The sequence below is a fragment of the Cotesia typhae genome, unplaced genomic scaffold (genome assembly GCF_013202065.1).
Source record: "Cotesia typhae breed Kobodo isofemale line unplaced genomic scaffold, CoteBio_Ctyphae contig_50, whole genome shotgun sequence".
NCBI classification, from domain to species: domain Eukaryota; kingdom Metazoa; phylum Arthropoda; class Insecta; order Hymenoptera; family Braconidae; genus Cotesia; species Cotesia typhae.
Window position 1 is genome coordinate 23513 of NW_027423758.1, and position 26220 is coordinate 49732.

At 26.7% G+C, this 26220-nt stretch overlaps 2 protein-coding genes across 4 annotated transcripts in view; both read right to left on the reverse strand.

Moving 5' to 3' along the window:
• Window positions 1-26220, reverse strand: part of Nord (neuron derived neurotrophic factor nord) — a 106955-nt gene that overhangs the window by 7168 nt on the left and 73567 nt on the right. The window lies entirely within an intron of this gene.
• Lov (BTB/POZ domain-containing jim lovell protein) lies at window positions 14913-23008 on the reverse strand. The gene is made up of 3 exons (XM_074249506.1): window positions 22557-23008; window positions 17800-18311; window positions 14913-17207 (listed from the first exon to the last, which is right to left on the reverse strand). Exons 2-3 carry the CDS (start codon window positions 17991-17993, stop codon window positions 15482-15484), a joined length of 1920 nt encoding a protein of 639 aa, XP_074105607.1. The 5' UTR covers window positions 17994-18311; window positions 22557-23008; the 3' UTR covers window positions 14913-15481.

The window sequence follows — 26220 nt, forward strand, 5'->3', positions numbered from 1 at the left end:
GATCTGGATTTATTTCTTAGAGTTAAATTTTATATTTCAGGGCAACAATTGAAAGTTTTTTTATTCGCCCTTTTGGCTTTAGGCTAAACTTTTTCTAAAGCCAAAAGGGCGTATGTTTTGAGATTATCTAACATTAGAATTTTAATTAATAATAAAATACAAATAAAGATTATTAATTTTTTTGAATAGAAATGAAATGAAAAAATAATTATTAATATTACTTAAAGAAGAAATATAACAATGAAAGATTTATTGAAAAGAGGTTGAAAAAAGCATCGTGAATAATATTTGAATAATACTTGTTGTAAATATTAATAATTATCGGTTGTAGTAAGTTAACATACTAAATAATTATCTTAAAGACCCAAAATAATAACCAAGCAATTTAAATAATAAAATAATAAAACAAATTATTATTATTTGACTTGCTGGACAAAACTGTTTGACGTGCAAGAAAAAAAATAATTGGTAAAAAGTATAAAGAGCCTTTTACTCTTAATCGGCACACACTCCAAGCTCGAACCCCATATATGTTATATATATACTGTAGCGTGCGTACTATGTGTGGCTTCGGCTTTGGGATGCGTACAACATATCAGTACTCGCTTTAACATACGGATAACACAAGTTACTATCAAAGATAATATAAAAAAAATTCGTAGAAATTTTAAATCTAAATTGTGAATTAAGTAGTGAAGATACGAAAAAATTATAGGAAATCTTTTTTATAGAAAATTAAATTCTGTACAAAAAAGTCTTGGTCAATTTTTTCGTATATCTTATTATTAAGCCAGAATTTTAATTTAAAGTAAAAAATTAAATGTTTTAGAATATTTGTATTTAGAGATTAAATAAATTATTGTTTGAAGTCGCGCGAATATAATTTTGTAGAACCGGGTTCGAAACTCGGCAAAGACGAGGAAATTTTTTTAATAATCTAATTTTTTTTTTTTTTTTTTTTTTTTTTTTTTTATTGAAAATTATTGAAAATAAATTTTTATTCTCAAAAAATCATTCTAAAATTATAAAAAAAAAAATATTGTGAGCGTGTCTGACTGGCGAGTGCCGTAACTACTTAAGGAGTAACAAGTGGTCGCGAGAAATCGGGATTCGGTGATACACAAGATCGGTTTATTAACCAATTACCGATCGGCAATTGCCAATTTGAGTACGAAGGACAATAATACAAGGCGAAAAGACGGAAGTGAAGACAGAGTTTGAGGACGGGTGCCCGGGAGAGGAGAAAGAAGATGAAGAGAGAAGAAAGAGATTTAAAGATGGAGACGTATAGGCCTTTGGCTCGTAAAAAGTGCTCCTTCGAAGTCATGAATATAAATTTATGATAAAGCATAAATGAGAATTTGTTGGGTACGCTCATGTCCGTGGTCTTTGCGGCTTCCCACGTTTTTTATAATTTTAAATTGCCCGCCGAGAGAGTGAGATAATAATAATAAGGGTAATAAGTTAGCGTTTTTATTTATTTTTTTTTTTTTGGATTGTTCTAATTCTATTGGCGGTTGTTTTCTATTGCGTGAATCCTGAAATTTTATTAAAACTACAGAACTAATTTTTCGGCGGAATCCCAGGATCTTTTGCTCGCGTGACGCTCGCGATTACGGGAACTAACGAAATGCCGACGCGTGCGCGCTTTGTTTAATTTTTAAGTTAGGGTTCTATTTTTTCTATTTTTTTTTAAATTTAAGCAAGACTTTTTTTTTTATAGTTTAGGTTTTTACTATAGCTAGATAGGATTTTATGCCAAAAGGGCGTATAAAAAAAAACTTTCAATTGTTGCTCTGAAATATAAAATTTAACTCTAAGAAATAAATCCAGATCATTTAATATTGTTGAATTTCGCGCCTCTGACTCACCAACAATGTTAGATATCGCAACTGTTTTTTTTTTTTTTTTTATTTTTCAATTAAAATTATAAACAGAATTCGTATTAAAATTGTAATAAGGTAAAAGAGCCAGTTATTGACACTTGCAATTTTATTCTAATTAAAAAAAGCAATTTTCTTAAAATTTATAATTCAAAAATTATATTTATTAATTTATTAGAGTTGATTTGTTTTTTTTTTTTTTTTTAATTAAAATAAAATTGCAAGTGTCAATAACTGGGTCTTTTACCTTAATAACCTTTAAAAATACCTATTTGTAATTTAATAATCAATATATATATATATATATATATATATACTTTCAATTATGCAGAAAAATTAGTAACATATAAATGACAATTCAAAGTAATCGGCAAAAAAAATTATCCGCCCTTTTGGCTTTAGGTCACTAAATTTTCAATGTCCTAAAGCTAAAAGGGCGTATAAGTTAAAACATACGCCTTTTTGGCTTTGCAGTGTCAAATAATAAATTATTAACATTACTACTAATTAAATTTTATGCAAAAAAAGTCTCTTATGATTTTTCTGCATTTTTACTAATTAACTAAAAATTTATTTCTTTTTTTTTCTAAAAAACTAAAATCTCAAATTTTCAGCTAAAAATTAAATTCACAAAAATAGAGGAAGTATTTTTTTTTTAAGTTAAAAAATGATCGGGGTCATAAACTTAGAGTGGCATTAACTCTTAATGCCCTTGTAACTCCCACCGAGTTAAATAATTTGAAAAAAGGGACCAACTAAATAATAAACAATAAATAATAAATAATGAGAAGGTAATAGAAGAAGAAGAAGAAAAAAAATAAAAAGCGGGAAGGGGTGGGGAGTGTAGAAGGGGTTGGATGTAAATTATTGAAAAATATCGGTGGTCTGGTAACAACTTCCTTTAATCTTGAGAAATAAATTATAATATTTATAGTTACGAGTTACTATGTTTCACTTTGGTATTCCGCTGACCGTGAAAAGAGAGTTACGAGTTTGGCGAATATGAGGAGGACAGTGTAAAAGTTAAAGAACGCTCAGAAAGTGTGTGTGTACCTTTTATGTGTGTGTGGGTTATTTTGTGCGCTTTAGAACTAAACGCAGAGCGGTCATAAATAGTTGGCTCGGTTTGTGTTATATATGTAGTTACAGTTTGGGAGTTTTGAGAGTTCGGAGCAAGTTACATTCTGAGTCGTACACACTTAACTCGTATGTCGTCTGAGCACGTACAACAAGTCTTTATGTCAAATTTTAATAATAATATCAACCGCAAAGCGTTATATAGTAATTATCACGATTAAATAAATATTTACTTGGAACTCCTTCAGTTATTTTAAAATTTGTTTTTTCTTTGTTCTTTTTTTATTTTTTTTTATTATTTATTATAAGTAATAATAATTAATAATAATGATAGACGGTGAAAAATTTTTAGAGTAAATGATTTTTATTTTGAAATAACAATAATAATCATTCTTAAGTCCAGATAGAAAAGGTACAAAAAAAATTCTGTAAATTAAATGAATTTTTTTTATTAAATTAATTTTATTTTACGACTTTCTAACCGCTACATTTTTGAATACGTTTTTTTTTTTTTTTTTTTAATTGAATATAAAATTATTGAAAACTTATTATCGGACAATTTTAAGAACTTTTTAAGACACTCCGTTTTAATGTTCCGGAACTCTGTCGCTGTTAAGTCATCTTAAAATAGTCTTGAAAAATTTTTTTAAAACTTCTTTAAGACTGTTAAGATTTTTTTGAGACTATTTTAAGATTTTTTTAAAAATTATTTCAAGATTTTTTATTATTATTATCATTAAAAATACTGTCAAAAAAAAAATCTGATGACATTTAAAGCTTGTTGAAGCTTGATAAAAATTTATTTAGTGTAAAAACTCGAATTAAAATTCAAAAATTAACTCTGGAATGACTCCACTGAAAAAAATCAAAATTTCTTCTTTTTTAAGTGATAGGAGTAAAAATGAACTTCTGATTTTTTACAGTTTATTATTATTATCACAAAATAAATTCCAAAAAATCATTGAATCGTAAAATATCCATAAGCTAACTTTCTAAACTACTTATTCGTAAAAAAGACGAGTTAAAAAAAGAGGCAGAAAAAAAAAATTCTATTCTTTAGTAAAATATCATGTAACGAAAATTGATTCCGAAGACCCTCTTCCACCGGCTGAACATTTTGATACTTAATCCAGAGCAAAGCTTTATTTTAATGATGACACCTTCCAAGTGTTACTTTGCTAAAATCATGTCTTGGCTCACTTGAGCATTCTACAAGCGTAAAAAAAAATAATCTGCTAAATTCTCCAAAAATAATTATTAAAATTAAAAAATTCAAAATTTATATAAAATAGAATAAATATATAAATATATAAATAAATCGTGTGTTCTGAGCGTTATGCCCGCATGACAGATCGACGGTTGTTTCGAGCGATGTATTACTTATTTATTATTTATTAGGGCCGTGCCGGGTGGTCCCGCGACATGATGGAATCGATTACAGGAGAATTCGCGGAACCGGGTTCGCCGAGCCCTTTTGCGAATTATACTTCGAACCTCCGACTCCGACTCCGACTTTGACTTCAACTGTGTACCTTCACTTCCGAAGAGTTAATAGGAATCGATCGCTCTGTGTGTGCTAACACACATACAAATTTTTTTAAACAATCTCCCCCCTCCCTCATCCCCCTCTTTTCCTCTTTTCCTCTTTTCCTCTTTTCCTCTTTCAAGCTCGATTGGGCTTATTATGTAATCAGAATAACAATAATTGGTTGGAATGAGTACTCATCAATCGATGAATGACAGGAGCCCCGGGCAAGAGCCTTCCTCGCACCCCATACCTATATCCTATATATATATAATATATCTATAACCATCTTCTTTTTTTTTTTCCTTTCTTCTTTCTTTATTTTTATTTTTTTGTTTCTTCTTTTCTTATATATTCTTCCTCCTGTATTTAATAATGATAATAATAATTACTAATTTTTTTTTTTAATATTTAATTGTAAAAAATCAAAAGTGAATTTTTACATTAAATAAATTTTTATTTAGCTCCAACAATTTTTAAATGCCAAATTATCAACAAATGCTTCGATTAATTTATCTGAAATTTAACTTTGTAAATATTAATTATATTTTTTTTTTTTTTTTAAGTCTTTTTGATAAATTCTGAAGTAAAAAATTAAAAATAATAAATTATTAACATTACTACATTTATTTAAATAAAATTAATTACTTAATTTTTAGAATTTTGAAACAAAAAAAATTATTTTATAGAAAATAATTTTGCAATTATTTTAAAATATAAAAATTTGTCATATTAAAATAGAAAAAAGTTTTATTTCTAAATACGCACTTGTAATTTTGTAATTTTTTATTTTGTGAATAAAAAAAAAATTTACTGTAGGGATTATTATTATCATCATTCAAATTATCAAATCAATAATAATAATAATAATATGTATAAGTAGTAGATTGTCGATCTGAACTAAACTATTTAAAAAAAAAAAAGGAGAGAAGAAATATAAAAGAAAGAAGGAAGGGCTCGATCAAAATTAAACGTAATCGCCCGATAATCGGCAGAGGTAATTGCCGGCGCTTCGAAAATTTCGCCACGATCCTATCCCTCGTTATACATATGTGAAACGATAATTCTGTTATCGCTCTTAATGATAGGTTTCCAAAGCATCCCATCTTACTTTCAATCTCGTAATATCTTCCTTGTATTTAATAAGCGAATTATTTTTTATTGACGACATCAAAGTCAAGTATCGTGTGCTTATCAAACTAAGACTACCATCATCATATCAGCTTAGTATAGTCGCTGAGAACTCTAAAGATATTACGTGTTAAATCGTTCACTTTATTTAATCTTCACTCTACGCTTTACAGATTTTATTTTTCCTTCTTATTAATTTAAATGTATTCTTCCATAAATATTTTTTTTTTTTTTGATTAATAAAAACATGACACTGAAATTTACATGAAGTTATTTAGAATGAGAATTTTTTGGATTTAAGAGTTTGCGATGAGATCAGAAGAGTCAAGAACGAAATGGAAGATTATTTTTTATAACCGGTGGCTGTTGTCCCGCCTATTTAAGGTCGTAAAAAATATTACGAAAAAAATTTTTTTTTAGCAGTTAGTGGAGGATGTTGATTAAAGATTCAAAAAATAACTTCTTTTTATCGGAGATATCTTGTTAATTGCTTTTTGTAATTTATGGTCGCAGTTTTTTTTTTTTTTTTTTTTTTTTTTTTTTTTTTTTGTATGAAAAATTGTTGGAGCAATTAAAAAGTTATTATTGATTTCTAATAGTTGATTAATGGACATGTATTTAAAATTTTTTATTGATTGAAAATTTATAATTTTTGAATTCCGTAAATTTAATAGTCCATTGAATTTTCTTTTTTTTCAATAGTCCATTAATAAGAATTCTATTAATAGAATTTATCAGAGTTCTGTAAGCTCTAAAATCGATAAAAAATTTTTTTTAATAATTAATAGTCCATTAATATAAAATTCTGGAGTTCCATTAGTTAAATAGTCCACTAATCAGATTTTTACTAATAAAATTTATTAAAATTTTATAAGCTCTAAAATCTATCAAAAAATTTTTTAATAGTTCATTAAAAAAAATTTCAAGTTCCATTAGATTAATAGTCTATTAAAATTTTTAATAATTTTATTTCTTTAAATTTTTAGAGTACCAAATTTGTTAAATAGTCCATTAAAAAAATTTCTATGAATAAAAATTCAACTAATTAAAATCTTTAACCTTCTATTAATTGAATATTTAATTTTAAAAAATTCTATTAATGACAAAAAATTGCTTACTTGAAATTTTCCTGAAAATTATCTTAATATTAAAACTATTTAAAAATAAAAATTTAGGAGTGTAAAGATCTAACAAATAATCAATAAAAAATGTTTAAATAATTTATTATTTATTTTTTGACGTTAACAAATAATTAATTTAATTATATTAATCAATATCTTACTCTATAAATGTACATTTAATTTAAATTGCCATAAATACAGTCGAAATAATAATATAATAGGTATTTTTATTTTTTGTTAATTTTTTTTAAATATATCTACCACTAAAGGACCTTAAAAATAAATATTAAAAGGTTAAAAATAAGTAATAAAAACTCCTTTTTTACAATTGGTATGTACAGTTTATTAAGGGTAATTAATTAATGTAAATTTAGATTTAGATTTATATTATCCTTAGGTAGGGTCGGTAAGTACGAGGGTGTCCAGGAGAGGAAGATTACATTAAATTTATCTTCCCAATTCATTTATTTATTTATTCAATAAAATACTAACTAAATAATGATTAATTGTAAGTCGGTAATTAACTTAATTAATTAAGTAAGCATTCACCCCTAGCCTCATTGCTTCGTCATATTAATAATATCTTCTTTCCTCTCTATTAATTTATAATTATAAGTTATGTTTTTCAAAATAAATCCAGTAAAATATAAATTCATCGTCAATAAAAAACCTTTTATAATGGTGAAGTGCGTGAGTGAACTAGTGGAGCCTCCGACGTTCCGTAAAATAATTATTTGTTTAGTTAATTAATTACAGACGTCAAAGGCTAGGAAGTAACCAGCGGTAATGTATCACATGTATGTAGCATCCATCTTTTATGACTATTTATCGACACTGCGACGTTATCGATATAATTAAATTATTTTTTACATGGAAAAAAATTAAGTGGAAAAATTTTTTGAGGAAAAACAAGTCCCTTGTAGAAAAAACTGCAAGTATTTTTATTTTTTAAGATTTTTTATTGGAAAATTATTAGTTAATAATTTTTAATTCGTAAATTGACAAAAAGGATTAAAATAATTAAAGATTTGACTTGAATCAAGAGAAGAAATTTTTGAATTGAGTAAAATTTACTTAATTTCAAAAAAAAATTCTTAATTTAAGGGGTTATAAATTTCTATTGGAAAAAAGTATTGTAAATTTGGGAAAAAATAATTTTAAATGAAAATTCTTTTTTTTTTTTTTAATTAAAAAAATTTTTTTCTTATTTTTTTCAATAAAAGGATTCTAAATTTGGAAAAAAAACAATTTTGGATAAAAATTCTTATTTTTTTTTTTAATTAAAAAAAAATTTTTTTTTTCAATTAAAAAAAATTTTTTATTGATAATTAATTAATAAAAATATAAAATACATTTTTTTTTTAATAAAATTGTATTTTTTACAGTTTTTTTTTTTTCTAGAGGGACTTAGCAGTTATTAAAAACTCTAATTTTAGAGCCTGAATTTAATTTTTCCACTTTTTTTTCCGTCAGAAAATTCTAATAAAAAAAAAATTCGATAATAATATCAATAATAGTAATGCATAAAAAATATATTTGGTCCCCGTGGCCAGGGATGTCGCAGTAGCCTCAAAATAAGTCACATTGTTAAAATATTGTTTAACGCTAAAAAACGTGTGTAATTATTTGTATTTATATTTTATAATTATTTGTTAATATCAAATATTATAAACTGTAAACCTGTAAAAAATATACTGGGTGGCGGCATCTGTTTATTATTAATAATTACTTTTAATATATATTTTTTTATTTGTTACTTTTGTTTCTTATTTCTTCTTTATAATATGGTACATATAAATATATCGATATATATTTGTTTTAATCGGGTGGCTTAATTAAATTATCACTGTTATGTAGTTTTTTATTTCTTCATTATAATTTACAAATTATCAACAACCAAATGGTCAGAGCAAGAGGCTAGGGCGAGTCAATAGACGCCTTGTTATCTTCATTTATACACTTTGTTCTTTCACTGATAGGGTATCGCACAAATTGGCTAATTAAGATCGCGGAAAATCAAAATTTAAGCTTACAAAAGGAAGAATAATTTAATTTTTTAATTGAAGAAAATATGAAAAATTTTGTGTCTTGATTTGAATTTGTGCCTCACCTCGACATTACACTCAATAAGACCTTTCATTTGAGTACCCACATCAATTTTTCATATATTTCATATATTTATATATATTATATATATATATATATATATATATATATATATATATATATATATATATATATATATATATATATATATATATATATGAAAAATGTATCAAAAATGCATGTGGGTTCTCGAATGAAAGCTCTTGATGAGGGTAACATCGAAATGAGTTTATATCTTAAAAAATGACACCGTATTTTGTCAACTATTAAAATTTTTAAAGATATAAGCTCATCCCGACATGACACTCATCAAGAGCTTTCATTTGAGTACCCACATCAATTTTTCATATATTTTATATATTTATATATTTCACAAATACCATATATATATAAAATATATGAAAAATGCCATGTGGGTACTTAAATGAAAGCTCATGATTAGTGTAACATCGAAATGAGCTTATTATATCTTCTAAAACGTCAATATTTAAGAAAGTACAGTGTAATTAACAAAAGTCATAATTTACACAGTAAAAATTTTTATATTCAATTTTTTAGAAATTAAAAATGAACTCATTTTTTAAATTGTAATTAAATAAATATTTAACTACATTGAAATGTAAGACTAAAATTTTCTGAAAAAAATTAATTTATTAATTAAAAAAAAAAATTAATTTCTTCACTGACTTTTTAATTATCAATTAAATTTTTTTTTTTTATTTAATTAACCTTGACATCACAAGTTTAAATTTATATTTTCCACAATTTTAATTCGGCAATTTCCGTAATACCGCACTAATTTAAGATCGACTTTAGAGATTTCTTCTTCTATAATTATTCGCCTAACACCGAGCCGGTAAATAAATTTCCCCGAGGTAAGTACAAAATTGTATTACCTTTCAAAGCAATTTAAAACATTTCTTCCCTTCTTTACCGGCAGACGCTCAATATTAATCGTCAGGTGCTCAGTCGGGGAATCCCCGGCATATTACCAAAAACTTAAAAAATTTATCGGGTAAAAAGTCGATCCAGGTTGTATCCGAATACAAATAATAAAATACAATAAAAAAAAAAAAAAAAAAAAAAGAGTTAAATTTATTTACATGCTTATTTATAGATATTTTATAAAATAAAAATTAAAAATAGCACAGCGTAACGATAATATATCTGTATTAAAATTGTAATTGTCGTAGGAACTTAATGTAAACATTTTTCGCCAATAGACGCATTGAAAATAAATTTAACTTTGTATCTGTAATAAATCTATCGTTATTTTATCTGTAATTAAAAATTAATATTTCTTCTTTATTTATATGTTACTGTTATTGTTATTGTAATTGTATGTAAATGTTAATATATATTTATCATTAGAATAGCCTAGGCGTCAGCCTTTAAATTCATTTAAAAATATTGCCGTTGTATAAACAATTAAAATATTTCCAGAAACAAATCTATAATCAATAATAATTTTAAGAATAATAATATTAATAATAATAATAATAATAATAATTAAAAATACATGTAACAAATATTGATAGAGGTAATTGATATGTTGCAACATTGTTTAACAGCGATACGATATGGTACCTAATTACCGGCAGCTATTTTATTGTATTGAATTGTATACTATTAGTATTTATTAGTTTTATTTATTTATAGTTTTCTTTAATCAGTCGTATTGCGCGCATGCGCTCGGATTATTCTGGAGTTCGAATACAACCTTGTATTAAAAAACAATCTCTCATTCTTTGTTCTCTTAAGTCTCTTGTGCGTTAATATGTGCTAAAAAATAAACTCCCGCTAAATAAATACTTTATTTTTTTTTTATTTTTTTTTTTTTTTTTTTTTTTCGTTTTATATTTTTTGTTTTTATTGCAAATAATATCCTAAGGGAGAAATCTATCACCAAAGCACTTTATGTTATAAACCTAACTAACCGTTTGTTCGGCTTTTCTTTTGAGGCTAGCGTTTTTATTTTTTTTTTTTTTTTTAATTATACAATTATTTTTGGGCGTCAAAATGGTTTAAAAGTAAATTTTTTATTTTTGTATAAATTGGCGGGTGATTTTTTTTTAGTTGCGGAAATTGGTCAAAAATTATTTTTAAATAATTGAAATTATTTATTTTTTAACAGATAAAAATTTTTAATGTATTAATTTTTTAAATTGCACTTAAAAAATTTTTTTACATAACTTTTTTTTTTTTTAATATTATAATATTGTAAAAAATTCGGTAAATATGTATAAGTGGCGTCAAACTTTTTACTTTTCATTTTTGAACGAAATTTCTATTTGATTTTCTTGATATATTTTTTTTTTTTTTTTTTTTTTTGAAAAATACATAAAAAAATGAACTAAAAAAAAAAAAAAGTTGATTGTTAAAGTTTTGACAAATCTTCAAAAAAATTGAAAAATTATTTTGAAAATTGTGAAATTCAAATTTTTTGGTTTTTTTATGTAGTTAAAAAAAAAAAATATCTCAAAAATATCAAAAAAAAAGAGAAATTAGAAATTTTATTCGAAAAAATGAGAGCTAAATTTTTTTCCAACTTTTGAATGCAAAAAAGCTATTGAAATATTTATTTTTTATCATAAATGCGTTGTAAAATCAAGCAGAATAACTTCTAATTGTTCACCTAGATAGGCTGAAAATAGAGTGAACCAAACTTGTAAATAATTACTTAATATTTAAAAAAAAATTCATCAATTTTAAAAATTTTAAACTGAATTAATTATATTAATGAATAAAAAAAATTTTTTTTAATACTTTAATAAAAACTTCCAATTTTTACCAAAAAAATTATCTCATTAAAATTATTAATTTCAAAATCTTACTAAAAATATTGCAATAGAAACTTCCATTTTGTTTTAAACTTCCGCCATATTTACGCAATAAAAAAATCCATAAATTAAAATATTTTTAAACTTATATTTGCAATAAAATCACCAATTTTGACCCAAAAAATAATCATAAAAAAAAAATTTAGAGTATTGCACAAAAAACTTTCCTTTCTTCCGAACTTATCTCCTAAAAAAGAACAAAACCGATTGGAGCGAAGAAAACCTAACCTCAAGAGAACGCTGAAATATTTTCTCTCAATTGCGTACGTTAAAATTTACGTTTGTTCTGAAAAATAATACTGAAGTCGCACGTGGTGCCTATCACATGTCTATTGTTATTAACCCATTCGCTCACATACAATAAAAACCTAACGCATTAAATCGGTTACTTGTTTAAAAGACTTTAGGTACTTAAATACACATAACCCTGTTTATATATATATATATATATATATATATATATATATATATATATATATATATATATATATATATATATATATATATATATATATATATATATATATATATATATCTATACATATTTAAATTGAAATATATATAACCTCCATTGTCGAAGGTTGGATTTGAGTTTTTTTGATAAAAATAACACCCATTCACACAGTTAATTAATAAAGTCTTTATACGGATCCAATTTAACGTGCGATTACGCGACGTTCTCAATATCTTCTGTTACGTCAATTCAATATTTATAAATTTAAAGTTAGCGTCCCTGCGGCAGACCCCCCTCCCTCCTACCTATTCGCTCAAACTTATCAGTTCCATTTTATTTATTTATTATTTATTTTATTTATAATCAATCAAGTATTATATAATTTATATCAATTACATTTGTTACTTTTCTATTTTTTATTTATTCTTTAATTAATATGTTTTTTTATCTCAACATTTATCTATCGTAGATTTGTCTGTGGCTATCCCTGATGTGTTAGTTACCCTGCGCTTCCGTCTGGTTTTCGAAATAGTTATTTTATTTATTTATTTATTTATTACTGTTAATTTTAATTATCGTTACAATAATGCTTTATCCAAATATTTTATTTTTAAATTTAATTATCTTACTGTTTTAGTTTTATTTTATAATATTTAGTCTTCAAAACTGTTTTATTTTTTTTTTCTACGATACGAGCGTAATATTTTTTTTTTGTTATTTTTAAAAATTCTTAAACAATCTGTATTTATATATTTGGTTAATTAAATAGCCCTCGTTCTTTGGAAAAAATTTTCTCACGCCAAAATCAACAAAATTTTTTTTTTTTTTTTTTTTTTTTTTTTTTTTTTTAATTATATAAACAAATTAAAAAATTAGTATTTACAAATTAAACATTGCAATTTATCCTCAATTATTGCACTCTCCCGTGCGGGTTTTTATACACAAAAAAAAACTTGTTAGGGAGATATAAAAAAAAAGAGAATTTTTTAATTTTTTTAGTAAAAATATAAATCGTGTTTTAAGAGTCTTAAAAAAAATTGTAAAATTTTGATTTTTGATTTTCAATTTTTATTTTGGTTAAAAAATTTTTTTTTTTACTTTTAATATCAAATTCTGGTTAAAAGATGAGAGATATACAAAAAATGACAAGAAATTGATTTTTAGAAGATTAAATTTCATACAAAAAATTTTTTTATCATTTTTTTTAAATTTAATAAAAAATTTTGAAATTAAATTTTTTCTATTCTCGTTTTGCCGCAAAAAATTGTTTTTTTAATTTGGTTCATTTTAAAATTAAATTGTCGAGATTTTTAATATATAACTTACAATTCTGTAATTACTTTATAAAAAAAAAAAACTAATTGAAAAAATTCTTAAAAAATTCATTTAATTTTTGATAAAAATAAAAAAAAAATTATTAATTTAATTTGGTATTAAATAAAAAACTTTTGAATTTATTTTTTAAAAAATTAATTAATTTTGAACCTAAAAAATTACTACCAAAAATAAAAAAATTCAATTTTGGAAATTTTCAAACATCTTGAAACTAAAATTTTTTTTCAAACTCTTAAAACACGAGAAACTTAGATATTTCCATCGTAAAATATTAAAAAACTCTCTTCTTTCGGGCACCTTTAAACATGTTTTTTTTTCCCCTCATTTTCTTTTCAATTTTCGCTCGTTTCCTCGCCGGATAAAAAAAGCAAGTTATAAATAAAAATTTATATAAATATATTTGCAACTAAAAAAACGTCCTCTCTACTTCCTTGCACGAACCCTCCTCATATTTATATATATATATATATATATATATATATATATATATATATATATATATATATATATATATATATATATATATATATATATATATCACACTAGGTTGAATTCCGTAATTTCGGTGGAAAACCGTCGTCTCAAAAGTTCCCTTTCAATTTAAAGCATTGCACTGCATATAGGAGATCTCTTTACATTAGAGAGGATGAACGACGGGTAAAAGAGGCGCTTGTTTTCCTTCCGGTTACCATCCCTTATTCTTGTCCTTATCCTTACTCTCGTTTCATCCCTTTATGCTTCTGTTTATACGCACATCCAACACACACAACCGAGGTCTTACTCTGTTACAAACATCAGATAAGACTCCTTGCACCGTATCCGAAATATAAAAAGATAATTTCAAATAAAATAAATAAAATATTGTATATAAATACGCAACATGTTAAATTATCATATAAATGTATATATATGAAATAAAATAAAATATAATTTCATGTTAAATAAGAGACATTTTTCCCGCGGGTTTAAACTCTTTGACTTAGCCTTCTTCAGCCGGTCCTTTTTTCTTTATCTTTTTTTTTTTTTTTTTACATTACATATTCTATTTATTTGTTTATACGCGTAAGGGGTTGTACTTTTTTTTTTTAATAATTTTTATTGTAGTTTTTGCGAAAAATTGAAAGAATATTTAGTGATTTTTTTTTTAATTTTTGTCTTGTAAAACAATTATTTAAATCTAAAAAATAAATCTTGTTTTAATTTAATTTCTTTTTTTAAATTAATTTTTTTTTTTGGAAAATTTTAATTATGATTTTTTAAAGATACATATTATCACTTTTTTTTGTGTTTTTTTAAAAAGTAATTTAGATAAAAAAAATTAAATTTCATATTTTTTTTTTTTGAAAAATTTTTTGGAATGTATAATCAATTTTTTTTTTTTTTTAATTTGTATCTTAAAAAATTAATTTAAATACGAAAAATTAATCTTGTTCTAATTGAATTTTTTAGAAAATTTCAAGTGTGATTTTTAGAAAGTATAATTAATGATTTTCTTTTTAATTTACATTTAATTAACAAATATGATAAAATTTTCCAAATTTTTAAAAATTCAAATAAAAATTTTCTATGATTGATTTTATTAATTTTTCTAATTAAATAAAAAAATCAAATAAATCCAATTATTAAATTCGCAATTACTTTTTTTTACAAATTAATTAAAATTTTCCAATAAAAATTAATTAATTATAATTGTTTTTCTTAAAAAAAAAAAAAAAGTAATTAATAATCGTAAAATTAAAGAAAAAAATCCACGAAATTTTAATATAAAAAAACCCGAAAATTCCAACCCCGTTCGTATACCGAACAAAATCATGAATAACAACAACAACAACAATAATCAACACTTGTTGTCCTCGCCTAACACCAATAATTACCATTAGCCATAATAATCCTATCATCAATACACAATAATAATAATAATAATACTATAAATAAAAATAATAATTTTACAAAAGAGAGCTCTCACGTGGACGGGACTATCCAGCTTCCCAGCCGTCGCTCCACGTCCCTCATTCTCCGTTCTGCTGCAGTAGCGCGGGAGCGGACTGAGGTGTCTGCGGAATCTCGTGAATAAGCGCCGCGCCGGGAGAGGGCGACCTGCTGGGTGGAGTGAGTTCACAAGGTCCAGCGCCCGGGTTCCCGGCGGCTTCGAAGGCCTTCTGCTCACTGGGCGGCAGAAGATGAACCATGTTGACCGGAACTGGAAAGGCTGCACCAAAATCCGGATAGAACCCCTGGTGCAGCAGCGAGTGAGTGGGGAACTGGTCGTCGGGGTGGGAGAGCCCGAGGGGGTGGCTCATCTGGGGCGGAGGAACAGCCTTGACATTGTTATTAAGAGAGTTCATGACTTCACCGCCGGTGCAGTCCTTCCTGAGCTGTTCTAGCTTCAAGCTCTTGCCGTACTTGCCCCTGACGTACATCAGAAGACTGTTGTAGGGAATCCCGAAGATCCTGCTGGCCTGAGACGTCGTCATCTTCTTGTTCCACACGTGCTGGAGGGCCTCAGTGAGTTCGGCGTTGGTCCAGGAACGAGGTGGGCCACCGCGGGGGGCGCTGTGCTGCCCCTTGGGCCTTCCGAGGGGCATTCTGGTGTGGTCCGACCACCTGCGGGGGCCGTCTTCGCCCCTGTGCTTCTTGGACTTCTTGGTTGGGTGGTGGATGAGGTTCGCGCCGCCGAAGAGGCCGTGCAGGGCCTCAGGCTTGAAGCTGTCGTGTAAGTCCGCGAGCAGGAGGCCCCGTTCCAGGCCCCCGGGCGGAAAAAGGGAGGTTCCGTCCATGGGAAAGACCGACCGTCTGGGAGTCAAGGCCGATTCCTGGAAGGGGTGGAGCCTGTTCGCATGCGGACTGTCTTCTCGGTGGTGGGGGAGCTGCGCCTGCTGGGGACCTGGCCCCCAGTGAGCCGCCAGGTGGCTCAGGTTCGCCAGATACTCGCTTTGGTGGTGGGGAGGCGTTAAAGACAGCGCGGACAGAGCCGGCATCCCCGACGGCGGAAGGTCGTGGATGGAACTGTCGGGCTGCAGGCCGGTTCCAGTTAGGGGTGAACACCTGGGACTGCTCGCCGGCTCGCTCTCCGTTTTTATCTGCTCCGCAGGAGAAGGTTCCGACCGCTTCATCGACAAGTTCTCGGCTATGTCCTCGTTCGGGGCGACCGAGGGCTGGTGCAGCAGCTGGAAGTTCTGCGGCGAGTGCCGGCTGGTGAAGTTCAGGGGCGGACTCGGGCTTGGAGGGGGGTGCGGCTTGCTCAGGTCCTGGGGGATTAGTTCCCCGGACCTTCTTCTGGGCCTGGCCTGCTTTCGCCTTGGGAGCGGCGAGGTGCAGTCTCGCAGGGAGAAATTCAGGTGCGTCATGTGTGGTAGCCGTTCTCGTTCTCGTTCTCGTTCCCGTTCCCGGAACCCCCGAGATGCCAGTCTGGGCGAGCTTGACTCCTCGTCGTGCGGCGTCGACTGCCGAAGCGGTTCCGGGGTCAGTCGGTCAGAACCTAAGAGTTCGTCGCTCGTCTCTGCGGCTGTTGGCGTCGCTGGGGGACTCACTGGTCGCGGTTCTGACGAGGCTAGTCCGCGCACATGCAGCGTTTCTGCGGCTCGCATCAGGTTTGCTAGGTCTTCGTGCCCTACCCGCACTTCGCCGCGGTACATAAAGTCGATTAGTGCTGCCACCTCACGGGAGTTGTAGTCCTTCAGGACTATCACCGGGTGTTTGCACGGGTGCTCCGCGAATATCCTCTCGAAGAACGGGCTGTAACATACAGGGAAGAAATTTTTAGTGGTTTGCGGTTAGAGGGTTGTTTTTTAAGTTAAGAGAAATGTTTTGAGTTTGTTTGAGGTACTTTTAGTTTCATTTGGGAGGTAATATTAAATAGAGTTTGTTTTAGCTTGAGTTTGTGATACTTTGAGTGGTTTATTTTTTGAATAAATTTGGTGAGATGTTAATTGTTTACAAGAAAAGAAAATTTACGCTGCATTCGAAAATGCTCTATCTCTAGATTCATAATTAAGAAATGACCTTGTATCTCGTGAACTATTGACATTTTTAAAGATATAAGTCCATTCCGGTGTTACACTCATCAAGACCTTTCATTTGAGTATCCACATCAATTTTTCATATATTTTATATATTTATATATATATATATATATATATATATATATATATATATATGAAAAATATATCAAAAATGCATGTGGGTACTCAAATGAAAGCTCTCAATGAGTGTAATATCAGGCTGAGCTTATATCTTTAAAAAAGTACAGCGCAATTTCACAAAATTCATTATTTAATAAAGCAAAAGTATTATTGTTGTTTAAATATTTTTTAATAATAATAATTACCTGCAGGCACTAAGGACGACTTTGTGAGCACGCAAACTGTTGTCAGAACAAACGAGAGTGACATCGACGAAAATCTCGGCATGTAAAAGGGCCTCAAAGGACTGGAGAATGTGGGCCTGGTGGTTGTTCCACCTAAGTGAATAATGCGACTGGAGTGCCATGCCACCGTCGGGACTCTCCGCGGTGCTCGACATCTTTTGGAACCAGTTCCGCTTGTCGGAGCCACCTTGCACCACGGGAGCAGTTCGCCGGCCCAACACTCACGGCTTCTGGTTAATATTTTTCCGAGGTTATATTGTTTGCTTCTTTGTTGTCTTCTAGGTTCCAGGGTATAGGTTGTAATAAATTATCACTTTATAGATTATATAGGTGGCAGGCTATCCTCCACTCTCTTCTTCGTTTTCTGTTCCCCTTTTGGGTTGTTTTGTGACCTCCCTTCTGGCTAATTTTGTTGATAAACCGGACAGTCCAGGCTTTTAATTCCATCCACTTTTCGTTTGTTGACCTTTCACCTGTAATTTATACATAAACGCTCTCGTAAGTAATTGTCTAGTGTTTTTTATTTCAAGATTTTATTAACAAATGTAAAGAAGTTTAAATAGAAAAAAAAAAATTTTGATCAGTCTCTTAAAAATTAAATAATTCAATATTAATTGAAATTTTTCTTCTTTAGATTTATATAAATAATTATAAAAAGTAATTTTCAAATAAGAAGAAATAATTCTAATATAAAAAATAATTTTAAGAAAAAAAGGAAATATTACTGATGTAAGAAGAAATTTTTATTAATTTCTTTAAAATTGAATAATTGAAATTCTTAATAATTTTTTTTTATTTTAATAAATACATATGAAAAAAAAATCAGATGCACTAATTGTAATAAAATATGAAAATTAATTAATTTAAAATAAATTTCAAAAAAAATTTTTTTTAACTACTTTTGAAAAGAAAAACTTGAGATTTTTTTATTTAAAATATTTTGAATCGACAAATCTGACCGACGACGGGAATCAAGCTCTTGTTCTCTTCGCGACAAAAAATTTAACACAATATCAATATCTTATACAATAAATTAATAATAATTAGTTCTTTAATTGAGTTTTGTATACAAGAAGAAATTTAAACTTATTTTAAAGTTCAGAGTTTCAAGTTTAAGTTTTTTATTAAGTAAATAAAAATTGAAAAAAAAAATTGTTTTTAAATTGTTTGTTTCACTTAAAATTCAATGAGTTAATAACATTTCATTAATTATAAAGTGAGAAAAAAAAGTATGGTACTTGTAAGTTTAAAAATTATTTTTTTAATTTTGTATTTTATGTCGAAAAAAATTCTTTTGAAAATTACAGTACTTTTGGAATTAAAAAAATTTACTAATTGTATAATCAAGACTATTTTTTTTTTTTTTTTTTTTTAAATTTGTTTAACTTCTTTTAAAGAAATAAAAAAAATATAATTTATAATTTCCGTCGATTAAATTTAATAAGAAATTATTAAATAAAGAATAATTTTGTGTTTTCAAAATATTTAAATAAAATAATATTGCCGTTAAAAAAAAAATCATTAAAAATTTTTTTTTAATTTGACAGCTAAAAAATTACATTTAGAATTTCACAACTGATAAATGAATTTTTCAAAGGAATTAAATTTCAATCATTTAATCTAAAGAGTCAATGTAAAAATTAAATTGTTTGTTAATTTCTTCAAAAAATATAAAAAAAAAAAAAAGTACACAGAGAATTTTTTTAAATATTACAAAAATTGTCAAATTTATATCAAAATAAAATATTTCTTTAATAATTTTCATGCTAAAAATAATTACATTAAATAAAAAAAAAAAAAGAAAATATTGTATGAAATAAAAATTTGGTTATTTTAAAAAAAAAATATATGACAGCAAAAAAATTTTTTTAATGAACTTTCCAACAAAAAAAAAAAGTTAAAAAATTGCAAGTGTAAATTTATCAAACAAAAAAGTTTTTTAATTAAAATTAACAAGCTTACTTGACACAAAAATAAACAATGTGTTTAAATATATAAATTTCACGAATTATAAAATTTAAAGATCTAATCAAATAATTATTTTCTATTTTGTTATTGACAACTTCTAAAACAATTTTCCACTGACAAGGAGCGATAATTAAAAACGTGAAAGTAAACTCGGAGCTTTCTGACCTAAAACGATTAAAATATTCAATCGGATTAAATACGTCCGAATATACAAACAATATATAATATAAGCGATAGAATAAAATGTAAAACAAAGCCAAAATACGAGATGACAATTTAAATGAAAGTTAATAAACTCCTTAAATAATTACATATTCTACTATGCAAATATCTATAAATTTCGCACTGTCAATTAATAAAAATTAAAGAGTATCCCAACTCTAATAACTGATAACCGATAAAACGTTAAACTTTTAATTAACCCGTAATATTTAATTAACCCAACTTTTAAATAATTAAACACATGTCGCACTATTTTATTTTATACCAAATTCATCCGGCCAAAATTGTTCTTTTTTTTTAAAAAAATTATTTCGACATTTATATATTAAAAAAAAATTTTTCTAAATCTGCACAAATACTTTTTTTTAATTTCTTCAAGTGTAAATTTTTTATCAATTTTTTTTTTTTTTTTTTTTTTTGATTAAAAAATCTTGAAAGAAGACAATAATTTTTTTAAGTAAATTTTACTCCATTGAAATCATAAATTTCTTTAAAATTATTTTTTTTTTTTTTATAAAAACGCATCAATTATTAACTTAGAATTTTTTGTATTAATATAGCTTGATATAAAATTAAATTGTAACTAAAGACTTGTTTAAATCGGAGCAATTGTCTTGTCATTGATCAAATTTAAAAAAAATTTTATTCAAGTTTTTAAAAATACTTTTTTTGATTTTTTTTTTTAACTTCTAAATTATATTCTATTGATACTTATTACTAATTCATAAAATAAATATGGACTTAAATTATTGTTTAGAATTTTTATAATCTCTTTAAATGATCAGAAAAATTTTAATCGCACTGCAAATATACACTTGATAATTTCTAATTTATAATTGTAAGAATTTTTATTTGATACTATTATTAAAAAGGTTTGTAAAATTGCAATCATTTTACAAAGTACAAGAAAAATTACAAAAGGATGTAAGACAATTAAAAATTGTAATAATGAGTAATTTTTCGTAAATATGAAGAAAAAAAAATTTACTTGAATTTTGAAAGTGTTAAAAAAAAAGGAAAATTTTTTTTGGAGCAAAAAAAAATTTTTTTGAGACAATAATATTTAATATCTTTCAAAATAAACTGTCTACTAAAAAATGTTCTTTTGTTGCAATTTTTTTATATAGAGTCTACGCCTTAAATTTTGTATTATTACAACACTCGATTTAGATTTTAGTTAAATGTTTGATCCAGTTCTTAAAATATTTCTGATGAAATTACCATTGAAATTTGTAACTATATGTTAATTTTGATAAGCAATTATTGTAAATAAATAACGATCCTAAAATCGGCAAACATTTTACAATTTTAATTTCATTCAGTAAATAAATTAGAATTAAGAATTAATTTTTAGAACTTTTCATTCTTATATCTTGCAATTTTATAATTTTATTTCATGATTGAATAAAATATTATTTTTAAGAAGGTTTAGCTTTTACATTAGATAATAAAATTATCAAGAATCTTTTAATTTCAATATCAAATTTTTTTTCTAAGTATTTCTAAGTTTTAAATATTATCCTTAACAATCCTATTAACTCCATTTCAATCAGAAAATTTCATCAATTTTTTTAAACTAACTTTTTATATTCCTCAGGCTCAAAAATTACATCAAAAAATTTTTTACACATTTTTACTAATTGTTTGAAATAATTCTCACTTTATACTTTTTTAATTTCAACAAAACAATTTTTTTTTTTCACCTAAAAAATAAATGACCTATTTTTTTTAATTATTCACTAAATTACTTTTAAAAATTGCCACCAAAATCTTTACAAATCCTACACATGAGTTTATTTACTTCTCTCATAAAAAATAATTTTCAAATTTAATTTTTCAAAAAAAAATTTACTATTTCTTCTTTACACAATTTTAATAAACCAAAAATCCGTGATTAAAAAAAAAAAAAGCTCCTCAAAATATCTAAAATTTCTAATCTATCGCAAGCACGTGCGCTCTCGCGGAGCATCAACACACGTGCTCAACAAATTACCGCTCGCACGTATAATATATTTCCAAAAAAAAAAAAAAAAAAAAAAAAAATTATCCATTGCCTTTTTGGCGCACGCGAGCCCAAACATCAATAAAACACACATTACAAATACAAATAAAATAAAATACATCTATGCAAAGTATTTCTTTTTATATAACCGTCGGGATCGATCAAACAAATTGATTAATGAATTAATTAAAAAACTGAAATTATCATTTTTTTTTTTTTTTAATTTAAAATAATTTAAAAAATTTACACTTGGAGTTTTTTAAACTTTTTTGTGTCAAAATATTTATTTTTCAAAATTTCAAAATTTTTTTTTTTTCAATTTAAAACATTTTAAAAAATTTACACTTGGAGTTTTTTCTCAAAATATTTATTTTTAAAAATTTGTTTCAAAATTTCCAAATTTTTTTGGAGCCAAAAAAATTAAAAAAAAAATTTTTTTTCTAATTTTTTTAATTTAAAAATTTAAGAGTAATATTTAATTAAAAATAAAAAAAAAAATCATCACAATAAAATATAAAAAACTTACTCAAAAAATTCACCACCGGTTGAAATATTTTTTTAATAATAAAATAAAAAAATAATTATTGCACATCACACACTTATCCATTTCACGAAACCACTCACTTCACAAATTAATCTTAAAAAAAAGCACCATTAATAATAAAAACAAATAAAAAAAAAAAAAGTAACAGCCTCCACAAAATTGCACGTCTAATAAATGAATTGCCAAATGGATTTTAGTTTTTTATTTAAATATTTATCATTACAATTATTTTACAAATATTATTATTACTAAATTAACAATCACATTTATTTATTGGATCAATGAATGTGAATTTTATTAAATCCGAAAGGTATTTTCAAAACGAACGTAAAAAACCCAAAACATAAAAAAACTAAACAGAAAAGACTGACCGTGCTCGGGAGAAACGTGTATCGGGCACAACGGCGTCGTCGACGGCCGGTGAGTGAATGTTCGGTAACAGCTCTTGCCCCTCCTGGTGGTCCCCCCCCACCGCCCCACCAACGGCACATACACTCATCTATATCTGCACATGTAGTATATTTGTACATACGTACTCACTACAGTCCCGTCTTCGAGTTCCGTCCTGTATCTATCAAACAGAGACAGAGTTATTGAAAAGCTCAGCCCCCTCCCCCACCGCCGGGCTTAACCCCGCCCCGATACTAAATCCAACTTTGCATTTTCAAATTTCCCGGGTTTCGGAATTCCCACGTGGAAAATTTCCCCGCGCTTTTAATTTTGAATTTTTAAAATTTTTTGAATAAGCGCGGGAAAATTTTTACTCCAAAGGACATTTTTTTTTCCCCGACTTTGATAATTGTGATTGTTATCGCAATTTTTTAGAAGATAGACCAGAAATGTTTGTGTTTTTGATTTACTTGTTACAATTTTATATTTATTTATTTATATGGTTGATGTTGCAAAGACGGGTGTCGCGTTGTGACTGGTTCCGCGGTGGGCAACTGCGAAAAAAGAGATCTACGAGTCCCACCTCTTTGGCCACCTCCAGCGGGGCTACCAGCCCACTGGACCCCTCTACCGTATTTTTCCCCTTCTCGAGTTTTATTGCACAAGAAAATTTATCGCTAAATTCGCAAAAGTCTTTTTTCTACTGCTGATATGTGGAGATATGATTTTTGGAATTTTTTGGAAGCTTGCAAGAGAATTTATTTAATTTATAAAAGAAAAATTTTGAATTAAAAAAAACCTACAAATCTAAAAATTGTGAAATTTTATTGAGACTAAATTTGCAAAGTTATTCTTTATGGTTTTGATATGCGAAGATTCTTTTTTTTTTTTTTTGCAGAAATTGTTTTGCAAAAAAGCTCGAGAGAAAGTTAGCTTTATTTATGTAGAAGGAAAAATTTTTATATGCAAAAAATTAGGAAATTTAATTGAACCAAGAAAATTTATTGCTAAATTTGCAACGTTGTTTTTTACGATATTAATTTGTAAAAAAATAGAAATTGATTTTTTTGCAAGACTTGGACAAAATAGAAAAATGAGGAAAATTAAATTCTATGTGTAGAAGGTAAAATTTTGAATTAAGAAATTAATTTTGAAAGACTTTTATATGCGCAGAAAATTACATTTAAATTTTTTATATATTAAATGCAAGATTTTGACAGGATTTTTTGCCTTGAACTTGTAAATTAATTGAAGTTTTTTTTATTAGTTTGAGAAAATTTATACATTAATAAGCAAGGAGTTGATTAAATGTAAAAATTTTTGATCATTTTTAGAAAAAAAAATTTTTTTCAACTTCTCGATAAGAAAATTAATGATTTTTTTTGAAAAATCAACGAAGAAAAAAATTTATAAATTTAAATAAAAGAAACTGTTAACAATTTGCTATGTATAATAAAATAATGCAGATATTTGTATGTAAAATTGAAGAGAAAAGTCTTAAAGTATCTATCTAGAATATTCTAGAGTCTCATGTTAATAAATTCTTAAAATTTCATTACCATGCATGGCATTGTCATGATGTGATTATCCGATAAATTGTTAATCGCTGAATAAAGAATTTATTCGTTCAGAATATTGAATAAAATTTATTGATTTTAATCCAAATTTTTGACTTAAAAAAATTCACAAAAAACAAAACTTTGAACATTTGATTCATAAAATTCGAAACATTGAAGAATTTTGGTATTAAATTAATACTTATAGTTAATTATTAACAAAAATACATTAAAATAATACCTAGGGTCATAAATCATTGAAAAATACTTAAATTTTTTTGCTTATGACTTTCAAAACTGAGATAAGAATTAAGCTACCGATAATGACCGTTTTAATTTAACATATAGGGATTTTTAAATGAGGAATAAAGCTAAACTTGATACATAATACATTAATGTAACTTCATCTACATATGCTTTATGCTAGATATGGTGTAGGTAAAAATAGAAAGACCGAAAAATATGAGAAAGGAGAAGTAAAGGGGCGGTGAGTCACGGTCACGGGTCATCTGCACCTGCCGGGTATACTATTATATACCTAGAGTACGTGTGTACACCTGTGTGTTTCCGGTTTTACTAAATAAAATCTAAGTCTGGTCTAAACCTCACTTAAACTAGACTCTGATGTCCAGACGTGCGGATATAGATATAAGACGCTGGAGGGGGTCTTTGTCCCATCAACTTATGTTTGGTTTAAAAAACCACTGCGATGGGGCTATTTAGGATTTTTACTTTTACATCTTTCAGGTACGAGCATTAACACACTATTATTATTATTGTTAACGTTAACAATAAAAAAAATTTTATGACAATAATATTAATAACTTTATAAATAATAAAAAAATTTGAATAGTCCCAAATTGGATCGGCAATTTCGTTGAAAATAATAACAAACTCTTTATTAATGTTATTGTTATTATTAACCATTTGAAAATTAAAAAAAAAAATAATAATAATAATAATAATAACTAGCTACTAAAATTTTGCTTTATTAAATAATGACTTTTGTTAAATTGCACTGTACTTTCTTAAATATTGACATTTTTAAAGATATAAGCTCACCCTAACATTACACTCATCGAGAGCTTTCATTTGAGTACCCACATGCATTTTTATATATTTTTCATATATATATATGGTATTTGTGGAATATATAAATATATAAAATATATGAAAAATTGATGTGGGTACTCAAATGAAAGGTCTCGATGTGTGTAATGTTAAAATGAGCTTATATCTTTAAAAATGTCAATAGTTCACGAGATACAAGGTAATTTGTCAATTATGTATCTAGAAATAGAGCAATTTTGAACGCAGTCTAAATACTTAGCATAATTGATTGACTATTAGTGAAAATGATATAAAACCTTGAAAAAGGACAAATTCATATCAAGACCTTTACAATGATAATAATAACAATAATAATAATAATAATAATTATTATTATTTTTTTTTTAATTTACAAAATTATTATTGTTATTATTTAGAGTACTTAATATGTATAAGTATGGATACATGTATGAATATATGTTTTAGTTTCCAGAGGAAGAGAAGAGAAGAGAGGAAGGAGATGAATGACGGCTCAAGTACTTAAGTGAGTAGAGGTGCACCAAGTTAAGATGTCTTGCAAACTCTACACTAATACTAATACACACTAATACCTAGAAGGCAACGGTTTAATACTGACAAATCTCTACAAG